At 41.9% G+C, this 26060-nt stretch overlaps 4 protein-coding genes across 4 annotated transcripts; 3 read left to right on the plus strand and 1 right to left on the minus strand.

The window, feature by feature from the left end:
* Nucleotides 1-321: 321 nt before the first annotated feature.
* On the plus strand, nucleotides 322-939 carry LOC117835324 (kiwellin-1). The gene has a single exon (XM_034714682.2). It carries the CDS (start codon nucleotides 346-348, stop codon nucleotides 937-939), a length of 594 nt encoding a protein of 197 aa, XP_034570573.1. The 5' UTR covers nucleotides 322-345.
* Nucleotides 940-3106: 2167 nt separating this feature from the next.
* LOC117835326 (BTB/POZ and MATH domain-containing protein 1) lies at nucleotides 3107-4178 on the minus strand. The gene is made up of 4 exons (XM_034714683.1): nucleotides 4113-4178; nucleotides 3500-4037; nucleotides 3382-3451; nucleotides 3107-3284 (listed from the first exon to the last, which is right to left on the minus strand). Exons 1-4 carry the CDS (start codon nucleotides 4176-4178, stop codon nucleotides 3107-3109), a joined length of 852 nt encoding a protein of 283 aa, XP_034570574.1.
* Nucleotides 4179-14507: 10329 nt separating this feature from the next.
* Nucleotides 14508-15179, plus strand: LOC117835327 (putative ripening-related protein 6). The gene has a single exon (XM_034714684.2). It carries the CDS (start codon nucleotides 14508-14510, stop codon nucleotides 14949-14951), a length of 444 nt encoding a protein of 147 aa, XP_034570575.1. The 3' UTR covers nucleotides 14952-15179.
* Nucleotides 15180-24879: 9700 nt separating this feature from the next.
* On the plus strand, nucleotides 24880-25449 carry LOC117835330 (putative ripening-related protein 7). Its single transcript, XM_034714688.1, has one exon. It carries the CDS (start codon nucleotides 24880-24882, stop codon nucleotides 25447-25449), a length of 570 nt encoding a protein of 189 aa, XP_034570579.1.
* The last annotated feature ends 611 nt before the right edge of the window (nucleotides 25450-26060 follow it).

The raw sequence follows: 26060 nt of genomic DNA on the forward strand, positions 1-26060 counted from the left end.
TCTCCTAGGTCCTAAAATATATAAAAAAAAGATCTTTCAACTGTGTCAAGAACATTCTGCGATCAGTTAATGTGGCAATTTTGGAACGGCAAAACAATCACAAAAGTTAAACCGGGCCGAGAGACGAATGGAAATTGAAAACTTCTTCACTGGATGGTCAACTGACCAATCAGAACGCCTAGCCATGCTCAAGATTTCCTCATTTCCATCCCCCACGGGCCGCGGCTATATAAGGACATGCCGCCATGCTCTATGCACATCACAAGCTCACAGCATCACACAGCACATCCTCTCCAGTCTCAGGTGTGCTTATTAACAGGAAGAGCTGAACCGCACACCCAAACCATGGCTAGCGCAACCATAGCTCGTCGCCTCTCCTATTTCTATACATTCCTCGCGCTCGCCGCCGTCTTTCCGCTAGCTGCTCTCGACGCCTTCCCCCACCGCGCGCTCCTCCAGTCCTGCCAGCCCAACGGCTCCATCCGCGGCAAGTCCGGCAGCTGCAACCCGGAGAACGACTCCGTGTGCTGCGAGGACGGGAAGCGCTACACCACCTTCGCGTGCTCCCCGCCCGTCGTCACGACGGGCACCCGCGCCACGCTCACGCTCAACAGCTTCGCCGACCACGGGGACGGCGGCGGCGCGGCCAGCTGCACGGGCACCTTCTTTGGCGACGGCGAGAGGGTGGTCGCGCTGTCCACGGGGTGGTTCGGCCGGGGGAGCCGGTGCAGGAGGAGCGTCGTGATCCGGGCGAGCAACGGCAGGTCCGTCACGGCCAAGGTCGTGGACGAGTGCGACTCCATGCACGGGTGCGACGACGAGCACAACTTCGAGCCGCCGTGCGACAACAACATCGTTGACGGGTCGCCGGCGGTGTGGAAGGCACTGGGGCTCAACACCGACGATGGGAGAGTGCCCGTCACCTGGTCCGATGCCTGAGGAATTTGAAGCCCGAACATTGCAATGCACGCTCGCTTTTTTGCTAGCCTATAATACCAAATCGTCGACGTCGTCGTCGCCCGTAGTAGTCGGTACGTCCGTACGTTCCGTAGCAATAAGCTTATGCATACATGTAAGCGTCGTCTTGTCAATCTCTTTTGAAGTGTGTAAGTGTTTTGTTTCTCCGTGAACTTGAAAAAAAAAAGTAAGCGTAATGTTCTACTGTCTTTCATGTTTCTATGTGCTTTACTAGCAGTATAAGAGTTTCTCTTTGTCTTCAGAAAGAAAGGGAATGTTCGTATTAGAGCAACTCCAAGAGAGTTGCTATTCAACTCCCTAAGCTAAAATTTAGTAACTCAACATGGAAATCTTGCTCCAAAGGAGTTGCCATCCTCCTTGCTATCCCATCTGAATGGCCAAATTTCTCCTCCCGCTGGCCAAACTTGGCAAGCCAATCTGCCTTGCCAAGTGTAGGCCCCACGCTCCTGCCATCCTGCTCCGCCTTCCAAACCATGGTTGCACTGCAGGCATGGGGGAGCCGGAGAAGAGGAAGCGGCAGTGGCGGCGTGAGCGCAGGAGGACGACGGTGGTGCGGGCACGGGAAGTCGGAGAAGAGGGAGAGACGGTTACATGGAGGATGGCGACAGAGGCGGCATGGGTGCGGGGAGCCAGAGAAGAGGGAGAGGCGGCGGTGCGCGTGGACGCAGCCGCGTAGGGGCTGGAGGACGGCGGCATCGGTGGCTCGGATGCGGGAGAGCCAGAGAAGAGGGGTCAGCGGCGGCGGGGCTGGAGGGTGACGGGCTCCAGGAGGAAGAGGGAGCCGGAGAAGAAGGAAAGAAACGAATGGATAAGGAAAAGAGAGAGGAGAAGGAAAGAGAGGGAAGAAATAATGGAAAGAAAAGAGAAAGAAAGGATTTTAATTAGTGAAATGAGTGCTGTTGCTGTTGGAATATAGAGTGGAGACAACTAGCCGTTGAGATTTGGAGAGTAAAAAATGGATGATATTGGAATGAGCAACTCAACATGAAGAGGAATCTTTTTACCAACTAAATATGCAGAGTCAAATAGAGAGAAAAAATAGGTAGTTTGTTGGAGATGCTCTTACATGCCAAATCCCGGGTCAGCGAAGCTGCCTTGTGCTAGATTTCTTGACAAGGAGTGCACGCTGTGCTCGGACATCTGTGGCAACAGTTTTCTTCTCCGAAGGGACTTCAGTCGGTTCCAATGGCATCTTTGAAACTGCAATTTCTTTTATTTTTGGCAAGTTTGCAGTTAGGGATTAAAATCTAGTGGCAAACATGCAGTTTTCTCTTCTTGTTTTTCTCCATCCAAACCTGCTAGGTCACTGAGATTACAATCGGATTAGAGCCTATTGCCAGCGTTTTATCCTTGTCAGTCCACCACTCCTGATATTAATCTCATTTGCCAAACATAGCATTACTGAAACCAGACCATGATAGGACGACAAGCAATATTTGATTGCTGAAAACGCTTCCAACAAGTAAGCTTTGTTATGTGCCCTGCAGTTAAAAAAACTCAGTGAAGTACTACAAAGCTGCACAATCGATGAATCCACACTGGTTAAATTAAATGAGTATAAATTAGTTCAAAAGAATGAGTAGAAATCAGACAAATTCATATTTGAAAATATAGTGCAAACAGCCTAACACAGGTCGATCGATGCATTGTAACGTGCCCGAAGAAACTAAAGAATATGATGGCAGAATAATTGTCAAGGTTTCATTTGCATAAGAAATGTGGTGGCTTGTGAATGAGAACTGATAAACAAGGTGACAAGGCATTAGAATAGAAATATTTTATTGCGTCATACATAGAAGTCCTCCACAAAATTAGAGGGTATCACTGACCAAAAATTGAAAATAAAAACAGAAGTCCAAAGGGGGGCACACATATATTACTATTAGAACTCCAAGAACTAGTACTTGATAGCTTAGCCACTACATGTTCTAGATATTTAATTATCATTCTCACTGCTGAAACTGCAGGGTAATGACATTTGCTTCTTCAATATCAACGACCAGCTAACTTGTAAGCTGATTGGGTGTTTGGATTGAGCAATGTAATCGGCTGACTATTCACCACCTATTTCATCATAAACATATGCTCAATACTAACACGGAATTCGACCATGTCACCAAATACCTCATCATAAGCACAGGAGCAACTCATCATGGATGGGATCATCCTCATAAGCCCACAACTCCTTCAAAAGCTCAGGGCACCTTATAGCCACAAACTCAAATAGTCCATCATCGGTGGCCATGATCACATCCAGTGAAGGAGGATGTTTAAGAACTCGACGCAAGTCTCCCTGAGCAGCGGTGCTGCACAGCCAACCTCAACATTTTTGCAACCGTGTTCCCGTTTACGTCTCTGCTCAATTTCTCCTCACAGATCAGCTTAAGCCCCTGCATGTCGTACCTGCCCGCCGCTTCCAGCAAATGCTCAGCCATCATAGACTCTTCAAGCCCAGTCATCTCCGCTAACAAATCTGTGTATATGAAATGCAGCAAGGCCTCAAACACATGAGCTAGCATACCATCGATCCGTATACAATCCCTGATGGTGGTGGTGGTGGTGCCTTCTCTCGTCGCGCCAAAGAGCTCTGCCCTGAAGACCGGCGACCGAGATGCAAGAACGCATCTGTGCGCGCTGAACGTCTCGCCGCCGACTTGGAACGTGATGTCGGCGCCCTCTTTGTTCACGAAGAGGTTCCCAAGAGGCCGCTGCAGGTCAGATGGCGGCGGCGCCCTATCCTCCGTCCGGATACTGGCGGGAAGGATGACGTCGCACCTGATCCTTAAGCAGTCGTCCACGAGATGTTCCGACGCCTCCAAACCCTCCCTCTTGATGAAATCATGGAAGCCCTTGCCGGCCCCCACGACGAAAAACTCAATCGATTCTGTGTATTGGGATCGAACGGCCGGCACTGGGTTCCCCGCTTTGTCGAGCAAACTGAACCTGGGTCGTACCTTGACAGGTTTGGTGATGGTGCCGCCGAGGTTAAGGAAGACCGATATGTAGTCGGCGTAGGAGGGATGGGAGCCATTGGGGTAGTAGGAGATGCGCCAGGAATACTTGCCGACCCAGAAAGGGGGAGACTGGATCCGCTTGGTATTGGGAAGCTCCTTGGTGCGCTAGTAGCCATCGACTTTGTACACGTACTGCTCGGTCACCGTGCCCCCGACGATCGCTGAGGCGGAGTAGCACGTCGCCATGGCGGCGAGGGTTTGGACGAGATGAACTGACCGGGGAGAGCGCGGCAAAGGCGATGAAAGACTGAGAAAGAGGGCTTTGGTGATCGAGATCTGGCCCGTAACTGGATTACTGGACTCGAGCCATCAAGAAGGCTGGGCTACTTCAGTCCAAATAGGCTTCAAGCTGGGAGCCTGGGACATTTTGTATCAAAAGCTGCTGCGGTCGATCCTCAAGACGCATAAAAAAAAATCCGAAATCCTACCATTGTATCAAAACCCGAACCAATAATGTAATAACCAAAATTGTTTCATCAGAAAAATGACCAAAATCCTAAGTTTGTTAAGTTAGCTTGTACTCACCCCGTCCAAAAATAGTACGCGTATTTTGATCACGAAAAGGTCAAATTTTAGAAGTATTGACAAAAAATAGTTAAATTGTAAGTAGATTTAGTGTATAAAATTTGCATTAATATATATGTTTATACTTAAAGTCAATTTGGGTCGATATTAAACCAATAGTAATTAGCATCATATTGTAACAAAAGTTAACTTTGGAAGATTTTTTTCCCACAATTTAAATACTCATTTCATTTCTAGATAGAGGGAGTACAATTTTGGTTTATACCATTGATATATTAGATTATCCGATATTATTTGGTTTACAATACTATTTCGGTTACCTTTCTTTACAAAAATAATTATTCTGATTTCTAACATCCAAAAAAAAATAAACTTACCTTTAGGGTATTCTTTTGGCCCAGCCTTTGTCGGGTGTTCAGACCAGCAGCCTCGGTAGGATGATTGCACAGCCGAATCACTTATGCTGCTGCCAACATTGCCGAGACATCCCAGATGCCCTCTGCCCGCACTGCGAGCTGAGCCTCGTGCCCCAGCCACGGCAACGGCCCGAAAGCACATGTTCAGTTTGACTAAATTGTGCTGGGACTATGGTCGCGCATCATCTATGTCTTTGCGAGGGTTGCAAGGAGCTTCCGGGAGCCATATGCCCGTTTTGCACACTAGGCTCAGGGGTGATGCCCATCGAAGATCTGAGGGCTCTGGCGTACTCTTTGATCATCTTCTACTCCTTGATGCAGTTTTAGTATTTTAGCAGACTCCTTTGGGACTTGAGATTAACTGAATCGGTTGTTTCTCTGTAATATAGTCTGTCTTCACATTTTAATGTTTGCATGTTATTCTGAGAAGCATTAATTTTTAGTGACAAATGCTGTTTTGAGAGATACTGATCCTACATGCTACTCGTTGTCATATGTATGTGAGTCAATTTGGCACAAGGAGCAATTTGTGAAAACTAGTTGCCTATTCCTTCCTGCGTTGTCAGGGGTCAATGTTGTTTAGTTTTGCTTGAGGTGTTGCCTGATGCTAGCTTTGCAGCTACAGTTTGCTCAAGCTGAATGCCTCTTTGTTCTCTACTTTGGTTTTGACTTCTAAACCAATAGTTTTGTTCACAAGCCGAGATATCATTCTGTTTATTCCTTATTCAATTAGGAGACAATACTTATTGACTGATGGTTATTCAATGAGGCGACAATACTTGTTGACTGATGGTTGGATCAGCTAGAATGTTGCCGATCATGAGGTGATTAGGTGAATAATTTGGTTTACTGTTGCTTTTGCTTCCTTGCTGATTTTACTCTGGTTTTAAACTGAATTTGGTAGCAGTTTTGGTGGAGGATTATGTGGTTCTTGTGCATGTCACGTCTGCTATTATCCTGTCAGCTGATTTTTGCTTTGTGGTGCTATTAACTTAGTTGATGATGATTAGACTCTGCTGCTTTGTTATGGATTTAATGGTCTGAATATTAAACTATAAATGTTCAAGGTTAGTAAAACAAATAATCTTTACTGCAAACTCGATGCTATTCCTATAGTGACAACCTGTATTTCTATATCTCATTTTAAAGTGATGTTCCTTGTATTGTTGTTTCGTTATTCATATAACGTACCTGAACCATCAATCAATGTAAAACTTCATCCGAGTATATCTTTTTGAAAAACTCTTAAAAAGGTTGTCATAACGGATGTTTTACTTGAGATTAGTAATCTTACTATTTGTAATTGAAGACTCTTTTTAGATCTCCATTTTAATCCTCAATAAACACACTAGAAAAACAGATAAATTCAAAAAAAATATTATAAAAATCAGAAACACATGTCCATCAATCCGCTAGACTCTAATCATCATAATCATTGGATCTATTATATTTGCTAAAAAATTAGCCAAATATACTATTATGAAAATAGTTTCAAGTAACCCCCAAATAAATATATATATACATATATACATACAATTTACCCACCTATACTATTATGAAAATGATCTAAATAACCCTTAAATATATATGTAAATTATCCATATCAACCATTATGTATAGTAACCCCTCAGTATTCATTTAAATTACCCACTAAAGATATTATAAGGAATAATCTAAAGTAACCCCTAAATGAAAATCTAAATTACCCACATATGTCATTATTAAAATAATTCTTAAATTTGGATCAAAATTTAGTATAAAAATATCCCAAGTACACAAGTGATTCTAAGTTAAAATATAAAATACTAGCTTAAGATATACATGCATGACGTCCATGTCACCATTAGGCTATGTATGTATGTACGAAGCAGTGAATTTTTTTTTGTTAAACACGTGGCTCAAACTAAGGTTCAATTCAACACATGTCAAACACATGTAGAGGTGCGATACAAAGTGAAAAAATATATAAATCAAAATCAAAAACTATATATAGTACCTGCTCAATAAAATCAATCACAATCAGATAAAGATAATTATGTATATATAGGAGTATTATGTTAAAAATAATTAACAAATTATAGAGAGAAATTTTGATTATCAGCTATATGGCCCAAATTTTCACTAATTTTTATTACTTATGTTTCTAAAAATTACTAGATGAGTTGATGGACTAGTACTTATAATCATCACTACAAACTCAATGTTATGTTTACGTGATAGATTGTTAAACATGTATTCATGTATCTCATATTGAATGCCATATTCTTTATGTTGTTGTATCATATTTCATATTAGATATTATACATGAACTTTGAATCAATGTGCAAATTCATCCGAGCTTTCCTTTTTTGAAAATACTTTTAAAAATTTAGCATCAAAGGAGTTTGAGGTTTGTTTTCACTTCAGAAAGACTATGGATTGCAGATATGTGAGTAGGTTTCATGAATCATTGTTTTACTTCACTCCAAATGCGGTTTAGCGAGGATACATGTCCTTCAAAATTTATGTAACTCTAAAATTAGGGTGTGCTCGGTTCCGAAGCGAGCTTGATTTGCCTCGCTTGTGGGAGCAAGCCTTGCCTTGCCTGCTCAGATGAGTCATACTCGCTCTCCCCCAAAAGCAAAGAGAAAGCTTGCTAGCGCAGGCCCCAGGGTAAACTCACTTAAGATCCAAACACATGCTCCATCTCAATTTCTGGCCGAGAAAGGTGAGGCAAGCGCTTGATCGCAAATGAAGTGGACCCTTAGAGTCTAAACCTTGATATTTCTATTTAGGGACCTAAGGAAATTTGTTGTATATCCCTTATGTGATTCCTGAATCTTGATCATATGTGTTTCGTTGTGCTGATGGCTTCATCAGTTGTACTATTTTCCTTGGACTTAAATATCTGAATTGTGATGTTTTTCACCAGTGAATTAACTATCTGTTACTATATGATTTCTAGTTAAATGTTGTTATTTTATTTTGTATGTGGTTTGGTATATTACTCCATTAATGGCACATTGATCTCACTACTGATGATTGGTTGTTTCTAGCCTTTAGCATGTACTGACTGCTATGCTATGCTAGCTACTTGTCCTTCCCTTATTATCTGAAACCCTTTCTCCTCTGAATCTGTGGTTCTCTCCTTTGAAACTTGTTTGTTCATTGTTCAAAAATATTAACATCGTATCAGAGCCTATTCTCTTGTGTTTGCTCGCGTTTGTGCTCGTTAATCACTATTCCAAAACTTTAATCTCCCCAGCACTATGGCTGCGTGTAGCTATCACAAAAGGTGATAAAATCCAAACTATCACCTGTAGAGATTAATTAAGACCTCACGTGTTCACGGCAGTATAGCGGCCCATATTAAGCCTAAAAGAATTGTCTGCAGCAGTAAAACGGCGTGGATGCATGCAGAAAAGACAAAGTTGCTGACATTGTCCATGTGCAAACATGTGTTCGAAATAAAAAAACCCACAATTCTTAAACCAAGCATCTAAATTAAATTTTGATTGCACCATTAATCTTATTATAATAAAATCTTCAAAACAACAACACACTCAACTATATTTTTATGGAATTTATTTATGGATATTTTTATGAAGGTGAAACTTTTTATGATATGTATATTTGGAATAAATTATATGAATTCATGGAACAAAATAATTGCACACCTCGAACAAATTATATGAATACACAGAACAGAAAAAAACATATAGACCTGGAACAAGTTATACGAACTGATGGAACAACATATCGTATGTCTGGAACAAAAATATATGAACTCAGTCCAGAACTAATCATATGAATAAATTATATAAACTCAAGGAAAAAAATTCTATAGATTGGGAACAAATTGAACAACCAACAAATATTTATAAACTATATGAATTGACGAAATAGGAACAAATATATTATGGATACGGGACAAGTAAGTAGATATGGAAGAATGTAAAATAAATAAAAAATTAAACAAGTATGAAAGAATGTATGAACACATGATATAACGATTTGCAAACCACGACATAACACATTGTGGAACTAAAAACTAAACAAAAAAGATACAAAAGGAAGAAATGCGTAAAAAATGAAAGAAAAAACAATAGATTGGGAATATGAAAACCCCAAATGCAAGAAAAGATTAAAGTAATAATGAAACATGAAAAAAGAAAAATCAAATATTAATACTCTACAGCAATCGGAGACTTAGTCTATAGAAAAGAATAAGGAAAGGAACATGAATTATAAAAATACAAATAAATGATAAAAGCATTATATTTAAAAAAGAAAAATAAATAAAAATAAAGAATTGGACCATGCAAGATGAGAAATAGAATACACTTGAGAAGGAATTTCCGTAAGACAATAGAAAAAGAAACACGAAAAAAACAAACAAGAAAGAAAAAGAAAAAGAAAAGTTAATTAAGATGCGGCTACATGCTGCTGGCCTGCCACTGCCAGCGCTGCATGCATGCAATTGAAAAAAAAAAGAAAAGAAAGCACGCATGCCATCAGAACGGGCCAAACTATTACTAGCACTTGCCCACCTAGCGAGTCAAAACAGGCTAGCTACAAAAAGTAAATGGGCTAGCTAAATTATTTGGGCCAACCCACGTCCCCGTAGGCGACAGATGACTAATCATCGCATATCTACAACATGTCTTAGCCCACATCACGCTAATATGAAAAAACAGATATATGAATAGATACGAATGTGAAATGCTGATTCTTCAACCTGCTGACACATCAATTTGCAGTCCCTTTTCTTGCATTGCAAGACACCTAACAAATACCTCTATTTTCCAATATAAACATTGTTTAGATGAAAAAATTTCCCCTTCATTTAAAATTTTAGATGTTCACATATATGAATTATGAACTCAAATTGCCACATCTAGTCACAAGGCCCATTGTCCGCCATTTGCTCTACTACTTTGGCCCATTATGTGGGACGCTCCAAAGTTCAGAAACTGTACCACAATGTGATTTTGTCGATTATTTGAGCACAAGACCCATTACGTGGAACGCTCCACCCATTACGTGGAACGCTCCATTCACATACGGTATGTTGTTCCGGACATACGTAGTTCCATGAGTTCGGAAACTGTTCCACATGTAAATTCAATTTTAGATCTGAAACTTGTATTGAATATTTAAGCACAAAGATGGCATCAAATGAAAACAGTTTGAACTATAAAGTTGTAATTCTCATCGAGAACTACAAATTTTATATAAAATTTATCTCTATTCAAGTTCATATGAATTAGTTATGATTTTTTGAATATGTGCTGCCCAATTTAAGATCTAAAATTTGAATTTTAGATCTGAAATCTGTGTCGATTATTTGAGTAACAAGATGATACCAAATGAAAAAAAAATTGAACTATAAAGTTGTAGATCTCGTCGAGTTCTACAATTTTGATATAAAATTTATCTCCATTTGAGTTCATATGAATTAGTTATAATTTTTTGAAAGTGCACTGTCCGTTTGATCCGGCGTAGGGGTCTATTTTTGCAAATTTTTTGATTGATTATTTATTTTGATAAAATTATAAAATAAAAAATATAAAAATATAAAAAATTCGGCGACGAAAGACCGAGAAAGAGGGCTTTGGCGAGATCTGCCCCGTAACTGGGTTACTGGACTCGAGCGACTATTGATTCGCGAAATGGCTCGTCGATCCAAATGAATCATTCTTCTGGTCTCTCTCTGCCCCCCACCCCAAAACTGACCCACGACACAGCGCCCATTCGTTTCGCGCGCGGGAAGGCAACGAAGTTCAGTTCATGCCTCTAGAAGCTTCTACAAAGCTTTGCTTCTTGTAGTTGGCCCTCCATGCCTCCCTTCATTTGCTTGCCTCCTTCCAGCCCACTTCCACTGATTTCTTTCGGGAAGGTTCTATAAGGGAAGAAGAATCTGAGCTGTGACCTGGTAACCTTGATTTCTTTCGGAACGTCATTACGAGAGTAACAAAGAAAGAATAACGTAGATAGGAAGGAGCGAGCCCCAAGGATAATGAATTGGTATGCCGGGTGCTTACTTGAGCAAGAAGCCAAGTCATCGATAATCAAAGAAAGGTGTGAGTGAACGAGCCCAACTTTCCGATTCAAATATGACTCCTTTCCACTTTCAACAAATAGAGAAATCTCCGCTAGGCTAGCAGTGGGTAACCAACGTAGTGCCCCATTCGTTCCATGACATCCAATCTGTTCTCCTCGGATTCCAATCCAATCTCCCAATCAGTGATAAATAGACGGTCGGATGAGATCTCGAACGTTGTCCCTACCTACTGAGGAATAAAAAGTGTACGTAGAAAAAGAGAGGAAATGCATCGAGGAGAACTTACCTTGTGAGTCACTACTCCGGCACTGGGCAGGAATACTACTAGCGAGGCTTATAGGCGGCTAGTTCTTAAAGAAATCTGTCAGCTATAACCTAGCCTATTGAATCTGGTACGCCCGAAGCACGAAACTAGATAGGTAGCCCTACCTACGACTAGAAAAGTATCGTATTTTTTTCTTCCAGTAAATCTTCAACTCATTCCTTCCATTATTGAATATCATTTGTAGTGTATTTTCCCTCTCAAAAAAGGTTTCACCCTCACTTCACTGAACTTATTGGAAATGCCTAGGACAGAGTTCATTCACTTGCCCTGCTGCCCTACTCCTCATAGTTGATCCGAATTTCTATCCCTGATTGAGTCAATCAGGAAGAGGAAGACTTGATAAAAGATGAAAAGAAAGGATTGATTACCTTTTTAAGTCAAGAAAAGAAAGGAAAGGGCTATTTATGTAGATGAAGTTTCAGATTCTTGGATGAGCGGAACATCTTTGAGACAAATCATCTCTACCCGGGTACATAGCTTCATCCAAACCATGGATCCACGAATTGTTGACTCGCTCTAGAAAAGAGCTTCGTAGTTGGGAGCTCTGAACCGATGATCGATATGGTTTCCTAGGATGAGAACTATGGTTTACTACTTGACAACTTTCTCATCTGAAAGAGCTTTTCTCTATTATTCAAACCCCATTCAAAGTGTTAGTATTTTTAGGCTTAGTCTTCTTTTGATAAGAACTCAAATTCCCCATCTAGATTTATTTCATCTAATAGAGAAATAACTGTATCATCATCGAATGTAAATGAATCATTCTTCTTGAGTGCTATAATCACTTCATGACCCCATCGGGTATATGTTATTCCAGGATACTTCTCCTCTATCACTTTATCGAACACTTTTTGATAGAAAAGATGTAAAATCACATTGGTTATTTCACCTATTGGAGGGATTAGATTGAACGGTATAAACTTCTTACTCTTCATATCATAGATTGATAGATAGAGAATCTGTTTTACTAAATTCAAAACGACCCCTTTGCTCGTTTCATTATCAAAACATTTCAATATACGTGAGTTCCTTGCTTGTTTCATACAAGGTGTCAAGTCTATCATGATTAGTTTCACGACATTTTGCTGTCTATTCAAGAAATCGTAGTGCTTGCACTTGAGATCATTTAATGTTCGAAAATTAGAATTCATTTCTTGTTTCAAATATTCACTTGTAGCATACCATATCTCAACGGATTGGCGTAATTTTTCTCTTTTTCCCAGCAAGTGAATGCGAGTCCAGTTCACCCTCGGCCTCGAAAACCTGTGAAGTACGAGGAAAGAGTAGGGATCGAGTGTGAGTTCCGATCCTCTCTTCCCAGGCAAGAATGAAATTGGACGGTCTCAGCCCAGAAAGTGAAAAGAACGAGATCTAGAAAGAATTCTACTAGCTGAACGAGGCTGTGAAAGAATCTCTGTCAGGTGGTGCAGATGAATAGAATAAGCCAAGCCCTGCTTTTTCTCTTTTTAGCCTTATCCGCTCTTGAATGGCATTTCATCTCGCATGTAGAAAACAGCGCTCATTGTGTATAGCTATCATTGAACTCTCAATAATAACTTAAACACTTTCTTTTTTAGGCATGGGACCAAGGTTGATCGAAGTTGAACATTCCTATGGAACTCCCCTTCAGACGACTTCTCTGCGCTTGCCCAGCACCTTTCGTTTTATGGACCAGGACCAATTTCACCTCAGACCATGGTGGCTGGATAACGTTCTCTCAAGGACCTGCAAAACTCTCTAATGCTGATGATCGCGAAGTGGCCGCCTTCGCTCAATTTGGGTCAGACCTTGATGCTGCGACTCAGGCATTACTCAATAGAGGTGCAAGGCTTACAGAAGTGCCCAAACAACCACAATATGAGCCACTTCCAATTGAAAAACAAATTGTTGTTATTTATGCTGCTGTCAACGGCTTCTGTGATCGAATGCCACTAGACAGAATTTCTCAATATGAGAAAGCCATTCTAAGTACTATTAATCCTGAAGGCTGGGCTGCTTCAGTCCATATAGGCCTCAAGCTGGGAGCCTGGGACATTTTGGATCAAAAGCTGCTGCGGTCATCGATCCTCAGGAGTCACGACGCATAAAAAAAATATCCGAAATCCTAGCATTGTATCAAAAGCCAAACCGATGTAACAAAAATTGTTGCATTCAGAAAAATGACCAAAATCTTAAGTTTGTTAAGTTAGCTTATACTCACTTCGTCCAAAAATAGTACGCATATTTTGATGACAAGGTCAAATTTTAGAAGTTTTGACAAAAAAAATTATTTAAATTGTAAGTATATTTAGTGTATAAAATTTGCATTAATATGTTTATACTTAAAGTTAATTTGGATTGATATTGAGCCATTAGTAATTGGCATCATATTAGAACAAAAAATAACTTTGGAAGATTTTTTCCCTCAATTTAAACACGCCTATCATTTTTCGATAGAGGGAGTACAATTTTGGTTTAGAAAATTGATATATTAGATTATCCGATATTATTTGGTTTACAAAATTAATCTATTAGGTTAACCAATACTATTTTGATTACCTTTTTTCCAAAAATAATTATTCTGATTTCTAACATCCAAAAACAAAATAAACTTAACTTTAGGGTATTCTTTTTGGCCCAAGCCTTTGCCGGTGTTTAGACTAGGGGTACTTAGGTCATTTCTGATGACTACTAATCTGTATGAAAAAAATCTTTAAACTGCATTTGTTTTAAGAACTATGATTAATTAGGTGAATGGAGAAGCTATAATATTTTCAAGAAAATGTCGGGTTTGCTAGACATCCGCAGTTAGCTTAACTACGTGCGTACGTACGGCTGATCGTCCATCTCCTAGGATATGATGTCATGGTTGTTCCTGTGTGTCGGAGAGTAAGATTTTTTGAGCTAGTAGCTACTATCTGACACCACCCACATGTAAACTGGAATTCCAGCCCCCATCATCGACTTGTTCTTCGCTCTCTGGATTTACCGCGTATCGTTGCCGGCGAATCAATTCCAAAAGAAGAAACACAGCTTCTATAATTAACGTCTCCCAAACAATCTCATTGGTTAAAGGAAGCCGAGAGTGACCAATCCAGGGACAGCAGAACGCGCCGTTTTCCCTTTGTTGGGTAGCCTGCAGCAATCACTATATAAACACCGTGAAATGCACATAGCCCGGCACCGCAGCAGCGCAAGGCAAGAGCAAGAACACTGCGCAAGCAGCAATGGTGAACGCCAAGCCTCTCGCCGCGCCACTACTGGCCGTCGTCGTCCTCGCCCTGCTGCTGCAGCTGGCGTCGGTCTCGTGCGCCCGCCGCCACTCGCCGGCGGTGTCAGAGCACACCCCAGCCGTGATGACGGTGAACGGGTTCGAGCGCGGGGGCAGCGGCGGCGGGGCGTCGGCCTGCGACGGGCACTTCCACAGCAACGGCGAGAGGATCGTGGCGCTCTCCAGCGGGTGGCTCCGGCTGGACGGCACGCGGCGGTGCAACCGGATGATCCGCATCACGAGCCGCGGCGGGCGGTCCGTGGTGGCCAAGGTCGTCGACGAGTGCGACTCCTCGCGCGGCTGCGACGACAACATCGTCGACTCGTCGGCGGCCGTGTGGAAGGCGCTCGGGCTCGACACCGACGTCGGCAGGGTCCCCGTCACGTGGTCCGATGCCTGACGACGGCTGTATCAGTCAAGTGCACTGGCAACGCATGTTACGTACGTGAAGGTTGCATTGCCACACAGGGTGTGAGCCGGTGATGACAGGGTTAACGTGATGCTTTGTGTTCATGGCTTCATGCTAAGAGCGAGGTCAGAGTACGTAGCAGAACACGTGTGTGATGATATATTACGTCAGCAAATCGGACGAGCTTGTCCTGTTTCTTTTTGGGTAACTGTTTGTGTTTTTGTAGCTATTTTCAGAAAAGGTTCATGTTAAAGTTGCATGCCCTAAGTCGTATTTTTAGAAGAAAAAAAGTTCATGTTAAAGTTGTTCTGCAATTTTCTGATACTTTGACCAAGTTTATATGAAAAGGTATCAACAATTTTAACATCCAATTAATTTCATTAAATCATTATGAAATATATATATATATATATATCTTGTTACTGCATTATTTGTATGTTAATATATTAAAAACTTGGTTAAAGTTAAGGTAATGACTTCATTCAGGCAGACCGTTTTATGGTTCTGGGGAACGGCTGGCTCTATCCATCGTATCGTTGATCAGAGGCACGGACGCAAGCCACTTTTTCAACCCTACAACATGACTTTTCTATCCACTCTGCTGTCCTTACCCCGTCTCTCCAACCACACAATCCGGCCACCACTAGTCTCCCTCTCCTCGACAGGATTTGATTCATTCCCTCTGCCGCCGCCGTCGTCGCCGCCGCCGCTGTGGATCCACGTGATGTAGCCCCTCGCGGCCTCGCTGCTGTGGACATGCTCCGCCCAGGGCATCCTCAAGCGCATGCTCCTCGCCGTCAATGCTACTGCGCTCCACCTTCTCTCTGGGGCATTCTCCGCCAGCTGGCCCCTCTACCCGGCTGCGGCCGCTACCTCCGATAGGACGACCAACATCCAGGCCGACGTCCCATCACTGGAGAACGGTTCTACCATTTTGCAAAATATAAAGATAAGAGTTTTGTACATTTAACTAATTTAATTACAAAAGAAACAAGCGGAATAGAAGCATACCAATTCTGACCAGTTCAAACTGGGGGCTTTAACTCTTCGAGTCCTCTAGAATAGGTAGAAATTATATTAGTCAAAATACAGCATCACTAAAGCAAGTTCACTCATTATAAACAATATTGCAATGTTAGCTTAAGCATACCATGTTTGTCAATATGGGATCTTGTGAAAAATTTGTGGCTGCATTACCATTATCTTCATGAATAGAACTCTGAATATGTGCCTCCTGCAGCCACAATGTAGCTAAGTTTACATCAAAGTTAACTAAAGAAATATTACAACGTAGGTATACAGGTAAGTGTATGAGGTTGTGTCTACTTGATTATGCCATACTCAACTAGTATGCTCTGAACAACAAAAGCATACCTTGGCAACTATTTGCTCACTAGGTAAAGACGTACGGTCTTCAGTGGATGTCTCCTGCTACAAAGTGTCATCAACCATATTACATAATACATTAGCAAAAACTTAAATATTATTATTGTAGCTATATACATTAGAAATAAAGTATCTACTCTATTACCTGCACTTCATTTGTGGGAGAGTGCACGTTACTAATTGAGTGTGCAAGGCTATGATCAGTATGACTTTCTGGTTCTATAAGTCCATCCTTTAAAAAATAAACAATTCAGAGAGGGAGGGCTTACTTCCAGGTGGTAGGCACAAATACAGTTCATTGTAATATGAAAGGACACATATATGTAAAAATAATAGATTCAACCATTCTGATGTTTAGAGCATAATAGCATATCTAATCATTGTTATTAATAAGGAAAAAAGATCTAGTTGCCATTCTGAAAAAGGAACAGATGTTTATCTTCACATCTTATCTGATCTTCTAAGTATTGACACTACCAAGTGATAATTCTAGTTTTTTTCTTTGTTTTCAGGTCTGAGATTTCTCTATTCATTTATTATTCTAGATCCTAATAGGGGGCTAAGTACAGTAGAATACAAGTATAGCATGGCTTGAGGCTAAAAGTAGAGTAGACATGTACATGTGCAATACAACAAATGAGAGAGCAAACAAGTTCTGAATAGCATGTAGCCTAAGAAAATATGGTCACTAACAGACAAGTCACCAACACTAGGAGGCAGAAGGTAACAACATATATGGCAAGTTGAATAGATGCTTACTTCATCATCATATAGATCTGCTACCATTTCCTTTATGAAATCATCTTCAGGAAACTTTTTTAACATGAAACCAAGCCACTGCTTCATGAAACCACCCATGTGTTGCATCTTATTCTCCATTGCATTTACTTTCTCTTGGTATCTTCTTTCTTCCTCAGTTTGAGTGACAAAACTTACACCTTAAGACACTCAAACTTCACTCCATTATTTATCATCATAGTACCCCCGTGCTTTTAACTCCTTAGCAACTATCTCATTGAACACCTCATTAAAATCTTGAGCTGAAAGATTACCATTATTGTTCTGTTGCCTTTTTTTCCCTAATTCCTCGTATGACCCATTCTATAGAAATAAAAATAGTGGAAGGTCACATGATGGTAAACAGAATTTCAGATCGAAAAAAATGATTAGGATAAAAAAATGTACCATTACTGCATCCACTTTGTGGGTAGTGTATCTGTCATTCGTTTTCTTATGAGCAACCTCCCATAATTCTAGCCTATGAACCTTCCTTTTCTGGTTATCTTCCTACACAACAGAGTAACTTGAGGCTCATTGCAGATCTGAATTAGAAGATAGTGAATATAATTGTCGGATTTAGGGGCCCGACAGTCCACCAGGGGGTTACCCAAGTGGTTGATTTGTAGGCAGGGAGGATTGTGAGACCAAGAACTCGAAGGTGATCACGAGAACACGAAGGGTTTAGATAGGTTTGGGCCTTCGGAGAGTAATACCCTACGTCCTGTGTTTTGCTGGATTGTATTGCTTTGTTCTGGTGCGAATAGATTGGTTTTGGATCTCTTGAACATGAATGCACTACTTGTTAGCTATCTAGAAATCACATTGATCTATATTTTTGTTACATGTGCTCTAATGTCTTTCCTTTTCTTTCATATCTTGTTGCAGCTTAGGCACTAGCTTGAGGACAAAGATGTCAGCTTGGTGGTGTGTCATCATCCAATGTGGTAGGTATAGTATAATTTTGGCAATTATATGAGCCACTATGAAACTAGGGTGTGCCAGTTCTCAATGATCGAGGTCAAAGATATTAGGTTCTATAATTTAGCAATTTAGGTCCTACGATCAAGCATTGTAGGCTATACAATATAGAAATTTAGCAACCATGGATAAGCAAGTTTGGGCGTATGGTCTATAAATTAAGAATTTATAGCTTATCAGTTTAGCTTTGTGTAAAAGGTGAAGCTTTTAATTTTGCTATAGGCATTACTTGTAGCCTAGATGGTATTAGAACTCTGTTTCTTGCAGCAGCAGCATTTGATGATCCAACGGTCTCAGCTGCTGTAAGAACAGAAATAACAACACACAGGAAGAGGCTAGGTCCTGACGATGAACGGGGCATTCATGTTACTATAAATCATGTACAAAGCGTGTTTCTCCCATTTTATGCAAAGTGCTATTCTTGGTGGCAAAGTACTATTCTCAGTTAGTCAAAGTATTATTTTTAGACAAATCACTGGTAGTAGTTATGCAAAATCACCTCATCCAACTTATTTTTTGTTTTGTTTTCCCTTCTTATTATCTGCTACATGTTAACTGATTTGGTATTCTTTGTTTCTCGCAGTCATGAGTGTAGCAGATCAGTTATGCAAGTATGGAGTCTTGTAATGTGCATTTTGTGATAATATGTTGGTGCTCTTTTTTTATCTGTTACACATAGTAGTTTTGTTGGTATGTTTTGATCTTGGTGAAATTGTATTGGCGTGGGCAACAAACCAGCTTTTGCTATGTGTAGGGTTCTATGCAACTTTATTGTTATAAATAAGCAAAACAATATTCTTAGTTAGGCAAAGTTATGATTCTGAAGTAGGCAATAATATGAGCAGATCATAATATCGGCAGAAATTAGGAAATATTATGGTTCTGGATTATACAAAACTATATACTTCATTAGGCAATAATACGGTTGTGATTAGGCAACAGCATAGTTCAGAAATAGGCAAAACAATATACTTCGTTAGGCAACGATTCACTGTGATTTTTCCTAATTCATTTTGATTGGTTGCCTTCAGTAATATGTCGCATACAACTACCAACACTGAGGAGATAGTTCTTTAGCCTGATCTGATCTAGTTTTTCTAGTCTGCACCACATTGAGAGGAAACATGGGAGTACATATTCGAATTCCATTAGGAAATTATATGGTTCTTAATTAGGAAATAATACGGTACTGAAATAGGGAACATAGTGTACTTCGTTGGATAATATTATTGAACATTTAATTTTCAGTATGTCATATTGAAATAGCAGCACTCCTGCTAGATCTAAAAGAAAGTTCTTTTAGAACTATTGTTCATATTTTTAGTCTGATCTGACCTAATATTTTGGCCTTGGTACTATATGTTCATTAATTATCTCTTTCTCTTGTCATCACATCCCAGGTCATCAATGTATTCAGCAGGGGATGCTCAAATGGTGTGCAGTAATAAGCAAAACAAAGTAAATCCTCGAGTAATAATCAGTATTGCGGGACATATTGGGAGTACATGCAGTGTGCAGATCTACTATTAAGTTTTTCATATTTGGAGATATTAAGCAGGGAGCCAGGGAAGCAAATCCTATGTGCAGTTGTCCTAAAAGCACATATTCCAAATAGTTAGAAACAACACTCTTTTTTGTGCTATTGTGAATCATTTTGCTTTTGTTTTGTGCGGTAATGAGAAATTGTATGTAAAATATATAATAGGTGTACAATTCAGCCTGTGCAGTTCCAAGACGTTAAATGTGGCAGTCACTTATCCTATTTTGATACAGATTTGCATGGGGAAAACATTTTCAATGGGGTCTGATGCTATGTGTTCTGAAGTGTCTGAAGATTTCTATTTGTCGCCTGATATTTGAGTTCTAAGATGCCTGATGACATTGTTTATTATTTTCTAAATCACATGCCTGGTGCTGAATGATGCCTGAGGAATGTTCTGTGTGTTGATTCTTAATTTCTTGGGTGAAAAATTAATTTTTCTGAGCAATGATTTGGATGATGTTTATGCCATTTTTAAGTAGTATAGGTGGATCAGGTGGAAGGAATTGAGGTGCGGACGGCATCAGAGAAAAAAGTGCAGCCATGCAGGGAAGGAAAAAAGCATGGAAACAGTAAATTTACTAATATAGGAAAGCGTGCCACTAGTGTGGGTTAGCTCTTTCCTAATCGGGGTAGCCGTACGGCTGGCCTAACTTGCGGCCGGCCGTACGTTAGCCAAGTCCTAAAGTTAATGTAGTTTAATAGGAGAACACTAAACTGAGCTATAATCTGGAAGAACAAAGTATAGATAAGTACAGGTTATAAAACCATGGGAGGACGCTGCACAGGAATCCAAATGTATCGTGAATAATCAAGCAGGCAATCCAAGCATGCACATGCCTGGATTGTTGGGTGGCCACCCTAGCTAGTTAATTAGTGAATCTCAGTAGATACCAGAGATATATATGGGTCACAGAATATAGTCCTTGTTTAAGGTTTTAACCTCACTACAACCCAGCTTAAAATTAATTTTTGCTCTGGCTGGAACAAATATTCTGCTCATAGTATATTTCGTTTTCCTTGAAAGTCGTGTGCAAGCTGCATAGCGAAGCACCTGGTTTCTCTTGAAACAAAAGCCAATTCCATGTGCTATCCAGGCCCGTACATTAGGCAGCGCAACTGGAGCGATCGAGCTGAGCCCCCAAAAATTAGGAGCCCCAACAATTAGACTTTAACTAGAGGTTAAGAAGATATTGGTATGTAATATTCGCCCTTTAATCAATACTATAACATGAGTACCTAATTTCATATTGCAGTTCTTTGTATGAAAAAAGCATGTAAATATATCTCGATTATTTGTATTTCGTTACTATAGTATATATAGGGCTCCCATTTCTTGGTTTGCTTCAGGACCTCAAAATCTCCGGTACGGCCCTGGTGCTATCTCTCTTTCTTGGCCGGGCATGGCGTTAGTCTAATCTTCTGTCCGAGGCCGGCCAGCCATTATATCATTAACTGAGTCGGGACAAAGGACAGATTGTTGTCTACATATATGTACATTAGTTATCTTGTGCGGCTATCTGTATCTATGTATGTTTCGGGTGCTAGTGCTAAAAATAGTGCTACTAGACTACTGTACGTAGCATGCAGTTGTTCTCCACGAAATGTTTTGCAAACTAATTAAGATTTTTACGATCTTTGGACATATAAATAAACTAGAGGTTTTTTACGGTCTTTGGTACCTTCCCAATGATGGTGACATGGATTCAATCGTCATAATTTAGTGAAATGGTGGCGTGGACTGCAAGCCTAATCCGCCGGCGTTATCGAACACGAGGATTCTCATAGTTAAAAATCATGAGTTTTGCTCCGGCGAACCCTTCCAAGAAATTCGCACGATTCTTAAAGCAATCAAACAATTAAATTTAATTAATTTCGTCCCAGTCTCGACTGGGCCCGGCCCTGCCCACTCCCAGTTCAAGCCCGCCTCGTGCCCATGTGAGACCCCAAGCTATTTTCTGGATCGCATTGTCGCCAGCTCATTCTGCACGCGGTATCGAACGAAGCGACGGCCGTGGCGGCGCATCGACATCCATGCGGGGGGTCAAGAGGTGTGCCCGGTGCCACCTGCCTGCATCTGCACCACCGCTTCGATTCCGACCCGATCCGTTTCGTCACCATAGGCCCAGAGCAGCCTCCCTGGCTCGCCGCAGCAACGGTGAATACGTCCATTGTCAACTAGCGCCACTCCTGTCCATCCGCGCCAAAGCCATTCACCTCCGTTCGCATCTTTGGCTACGGCAAAATTCTCGTCGTTAAAAGTGTTCGTTGGCACCCTGCCTCCCACCAGGCGTTCGACGGTTTGGCTGAACCACAAGTAGTAATTTTTTTTTCCGAACCCGAACAAGGAGTAGTTGGTTCAGTTGACATAGTTGACATTCACATTCTACAGAGTTTCAGGTTCCTGGGTTTTAATGGCCATTTGCATAATGTTTGAGTTGTATTTAGTCTCTTCAGCCGGTCAATTTAAGGCTACTGATTAGCCATATGTATAAACCTTATTGGTTCTGCGCTTTGCTAAACAAGTTGCCTAAGGTTTAGAACTTGGTCAGATGTCCGCCTTGTGCCAAACTAGTTAAACGCTGGTCTGCAAGTACTAGTTTCTTTTTCTTTCGTTGATTCTTTGAGTTACACACGTTGCATTTGCGTTCCTGCGGATGCACTCCTTCAGCTTGTATGCGTATGAACATCAGGATTGCAGTTTGACAGCCATGTGGGCTTTGAAGATGCCCATGCATAGGGCATTATGCCCATGAATCCGCTTGCTGGTTGGTGTTAATGTGATAGAATCAGCAATGAAGGTTTGGCATAACACATGAGAAGGGTTTATACTGAAAATGTATACTGTACAAGTTATCATTGACAAGGTAGTAAGCTGCAACAGAATAATCCTCCAGTTACGACGATTGTCAAGACAGGACAATAGTGCTTGGATAGCACGGCATAAAACAATTCGACTCTCGTTTTATTTTGTTGGGTCATCTTCAGAAACAGCAGCTGCATCTATTGGAGTAGGTAAAGCATCAGCTCGGAGTCTGGAAGCAGAAAACATATATACAGATCACATATGAAACAGTAATTCCTTGTGAACTCGCAATCATGTCCATTTCGAGTGTTCCAAGATAGTTCTATTTCTCTTCCAGTCGCCTCTTACAATATTTGGGAGGAACAATATTTCTGCATTGAAAAGAGATTGCAGGGCATGGAAATGTTCGAATGGATGTCTTTAAAAAAAAAGAAATGTTCGAATGGATAAAAAAAACATCATAGAGCCTTATGGTAAACCAGAACAGTGCTTAAGGACGAATCCCATGACACCAGCACGTGTTCCTCTCGTGCGACTCTCATCCCATGGAAGAGTTCTAAACATTTCATTAACTAAGTTCGTTACTAGTAAAAAGGTGGCCTTATAGTGTTTCTTTCTCCTGCAAGTAAACAAGAAATACGTTTCAAAAAACAAATACACCATGTGTCAAGAAAATCATTTCTACAAAATTGGAAGCAATTGCCTCGTTCAGCTGCTTATGTTTCCTTTGCAATTGCAATAGTTGAGCTGGTCCTCGTAGCAGCATAATAGCCATGATTGATGATCTTGTTGAATTAACAGTGTGGCACTGGTACCCGCGCTCGTAGATGCTGCACATCGGTGTGTTGGTTAATCCAAACCGCCGAACACCTGGTGGGCGGCGAAGTGAAGACCTGGACGTTGATGAACCCTTGACAATCAAGAAGACGACTTGTTCGCAACAGACATGGATCGGCTTCCCCAGCGGTGTAGCGTGGAGTCTAGCTCGTGGCCTCAGCCTCCGCACTCCACCGCCGCCATCCACGTCCGCGAGCGCGCTGTTGCCGTTCCGGCTCGCATTGGCCACCCTCTCGTCACTGCTGTGGATCGAAGTCGTCCTCGGCGCCCGGAGCGCTCTCTCTCTCAGTGGCGCCGCCGCAGCCCTCCCAGAAGCCAGGCTCATGCGAATTCGAAGCGCCAGCGGACAAAAGTGGGCACAGACCGGGCTCGGTTTGGGCACAGGTAAGGCTGGGCCCAGGCAAGATCCAAGACGAAATTAATTAAATTTAATTACTTGATTGCTTTAAGAATTGTGCAATTTTCATGGAAGGGACCAGTGGAGCAGAACTCAAAAATCATAGGAATGAATGACCACCGGTTTTGGATCTGTGAACATCCATGTAAATCTCAAGATACATCGAGTTTGCAATTTTTTTTTAGAGAAAACGTTTTGCTTCTACTGAAATGAAAACGGGAAATAAATAAAATTCTCTCATTCATACTAGCCGCACAATATGGTACGGCCCGCTTGTAAGCTTACTTACTTTCAACGGGATGTTGCATGATATATTCTCTCATTCAACTAGCCGCACAATTTGCATGACCACCCCCTGCGCCGTTAGCTCCCTCCAGATTTTGGGGCAAAATCTACAATTTGAAATAAGGTTTTAGGTTGTATATCCCAGTTTTTTGTATTATGTCTTTTTTCTCATACAAGTTTTGTCTTATGTCTTAGTTTAACAAGCGTTTTGGAGAGCAAAAGTTTGTGCTGTACATTTAGACTTGGTAACTTCGAATTGTCAGCCCAAAATAAAGCTTACTTGTCAACGGAAACTTTTGGACCCCTTGCAGTTGCAGCTTCCAAAGAAGGCGGCTCTTGTTCCTGCCCAGGTATTACCGCGCCCCTGTGGCTAGCTACCACCGTAGCTGACACCATGGGATACCAGAGTCTTTGGTAAGACCACAGCTTCATAGCAAAACCCGTCCGTTCAAGCCCAGCCCACGCCTCACGTCCGGCTCGACGAGCGAGCAAGCACGTGCGTGACATCCTGCTATCCCTTTCTTAACTTCTCAACAAGTGCAGTATGATTCCATTTTATAAGTGATCTTCTCAACTTCTAAGGTAATTTTATTTCAAATGTAACTACCACCATGTGCATTGGTCTTGGGATTTAAATTTTTTTAGAACACCTTGAGATTTAATAATTAACTAATTGATTTATTATAGGCCACCGAGGCCCATTAATCTAACAGCTCTGTCACGATGCGATTGTACCCAGATGGAGACATGAACCTCGTATCGAGTATCGACCTCTCCGTTCGAGAATTCCACAAGACCGCCTCAAATCTCACTTGCTAATCCAACAAAAAAGCACACGGGGGCCAACACGTACGCGTCGTCGTGCACCCCTTGCAGCCTATATATATATAAACCCGTCCACCTCGAACCAATGGGCGGGCCAGTGCACCTCGCCAAGAAGCTCAAGCGAGCACCCACCTGGAGCGTGACAATGGCGGACGCGAAGATTATGGTGGTGCTCGTCGTGGCCCTTGCTCTGCTCCAGGTCTCATGCGCCGCTGACCGTGCGACGACGCCGACGCCGCCGCGGCCGACTTCGTCGACGACCAGCCGGCCGGCGGGGCTGCGCCACAAGAAGGCGCCCCACCACCACTCGGGCGGCCACCACGGCGGCGGCACCCCGGCCGTGATGACGGCGAACGGGTTCAGGCGCGGCGAGAGCGGCGGCGGGCCGTCAGCGTGCGACGGCCACTTCCACAGCGACGGCGAGCTGATCGTGGCGCTGTCCACGGAGTGGTTCGCGCGCGGGCGCCGGTGCCACAGGAGGATCCGCATCACGAGCGCGCGCCACGGGCGCACCGTGGAGGCGCGGGTCGTGGACGAGTGCGACTCCCGCCGCGGGTGCCGCCACAACATCGTCGACTCGTCGCCGGCGGTGTGGAGGGCGCTCGGGCTCGACACCGACGTCGGCGAGGTGCACGTCACGTGGTCCGACGCCTGAGCTAAGCTAGCCCGTGTTCGGGAAGACTGGCCGCGCGCCAGCGCAGTGTCGGCATTCCGTTCGATCAGCACTGCCTCAGCTCGGTCGACATGTGGCCAAACAAAAATTGGCTATATTCCATTGGGCCTCTTTTGAAAGGAAAAAAGGGCAGGGTCTCAAATAAAAAAGAATTGCCAGGAGCTTTACCAAATGCTACCTTTGTTTATAAATACTCCCTCCATTCCAAAAATAATACCATTATGTGATTTAAATTTTGTGCCAAAATAAATACCCCATCTGTTTCAAAAACAATGCCATTATGGGATTCAAATTTTTGTCCAAGAAAGAATGATATCCAGAAATTCAAATCTCGTGCACGCATAATCTGGTGGGCTAGATTAAATGGAAACAGATTCCCTCCATCTTCTCCATCTTTTATATGCAAACTCAACTCACACTCACTTAAAGCATATGTGTCTTTTTCATTTACCCCTAACTTGTCTGATTCAGGATATCATTCTTTTTGAGGTGGAGGGACTATATGGTGTTTTTGACAAGGTAGTTCAGAATTCAACTCGTACAATTTTCCTCAAATATCTTTTTCATTTGGGATCCTGATTCCTGATAACTTT

Source organism: Setaria viridis, chromosome 9 (assembly GCF_005286985.2).
Source record: "Setaria viridis chromosome 9, Setaria_viridis_v4.0, whole genome shotgun sequence".
Taxonomy (NCBI): Eukaryota; Viridiplantae; Streptophyta; class Magnoliopsida; order Poales; family Poaceae; genus Setaria; species Setaria viridis.

Excerpts from the sequence above, each read along its gene's own strand:
- LOC117835324 (XM_034714682.2), top strand. The coding sequence starts at position 346 with ATGGCTAGCGCAACCATAGCTCGTCGCCTCTCCTATTTCTATACATTC.
- LOC117835327 (XM_034714684.2), top strand. The coding sequence starts at position 14,508 with ATGGTGAACGCCAAGCCTCTCGCCGCGCCACTACTGGCCGTCGTCGTC.
- LOC117835330 (XM_034714688.1), top strand. The coding sequence starts at position 24,880 with ATGGGCGGGCCAGTGCACCTCGCCAAGAAGCTCAAGCGAGCACCCACC.
- LOC117835326 (XM_034714683.1), bottom strand. The coding sequence starts at position 4,178 with ATGGCGACGTGCTACTCCGCCTCAGCGATCGTCGGGGGCACGGTGACC. Across the intron at positions 4,038-4,112 it reads CCGAGCAGTACGTGTACAAA|TATTCCTGGCGCATCTCCTA; the intron begins GTCGATGGCTAC and ends TGGGTCGGCAAG. Across the intron at positions 3,452-3,499 it reads GGATTGTATACGGATCGATG|ATTTGTTAGCGGAGATGACT; the intron begins GTATGCTAGCTC and ends TCATATACACAG.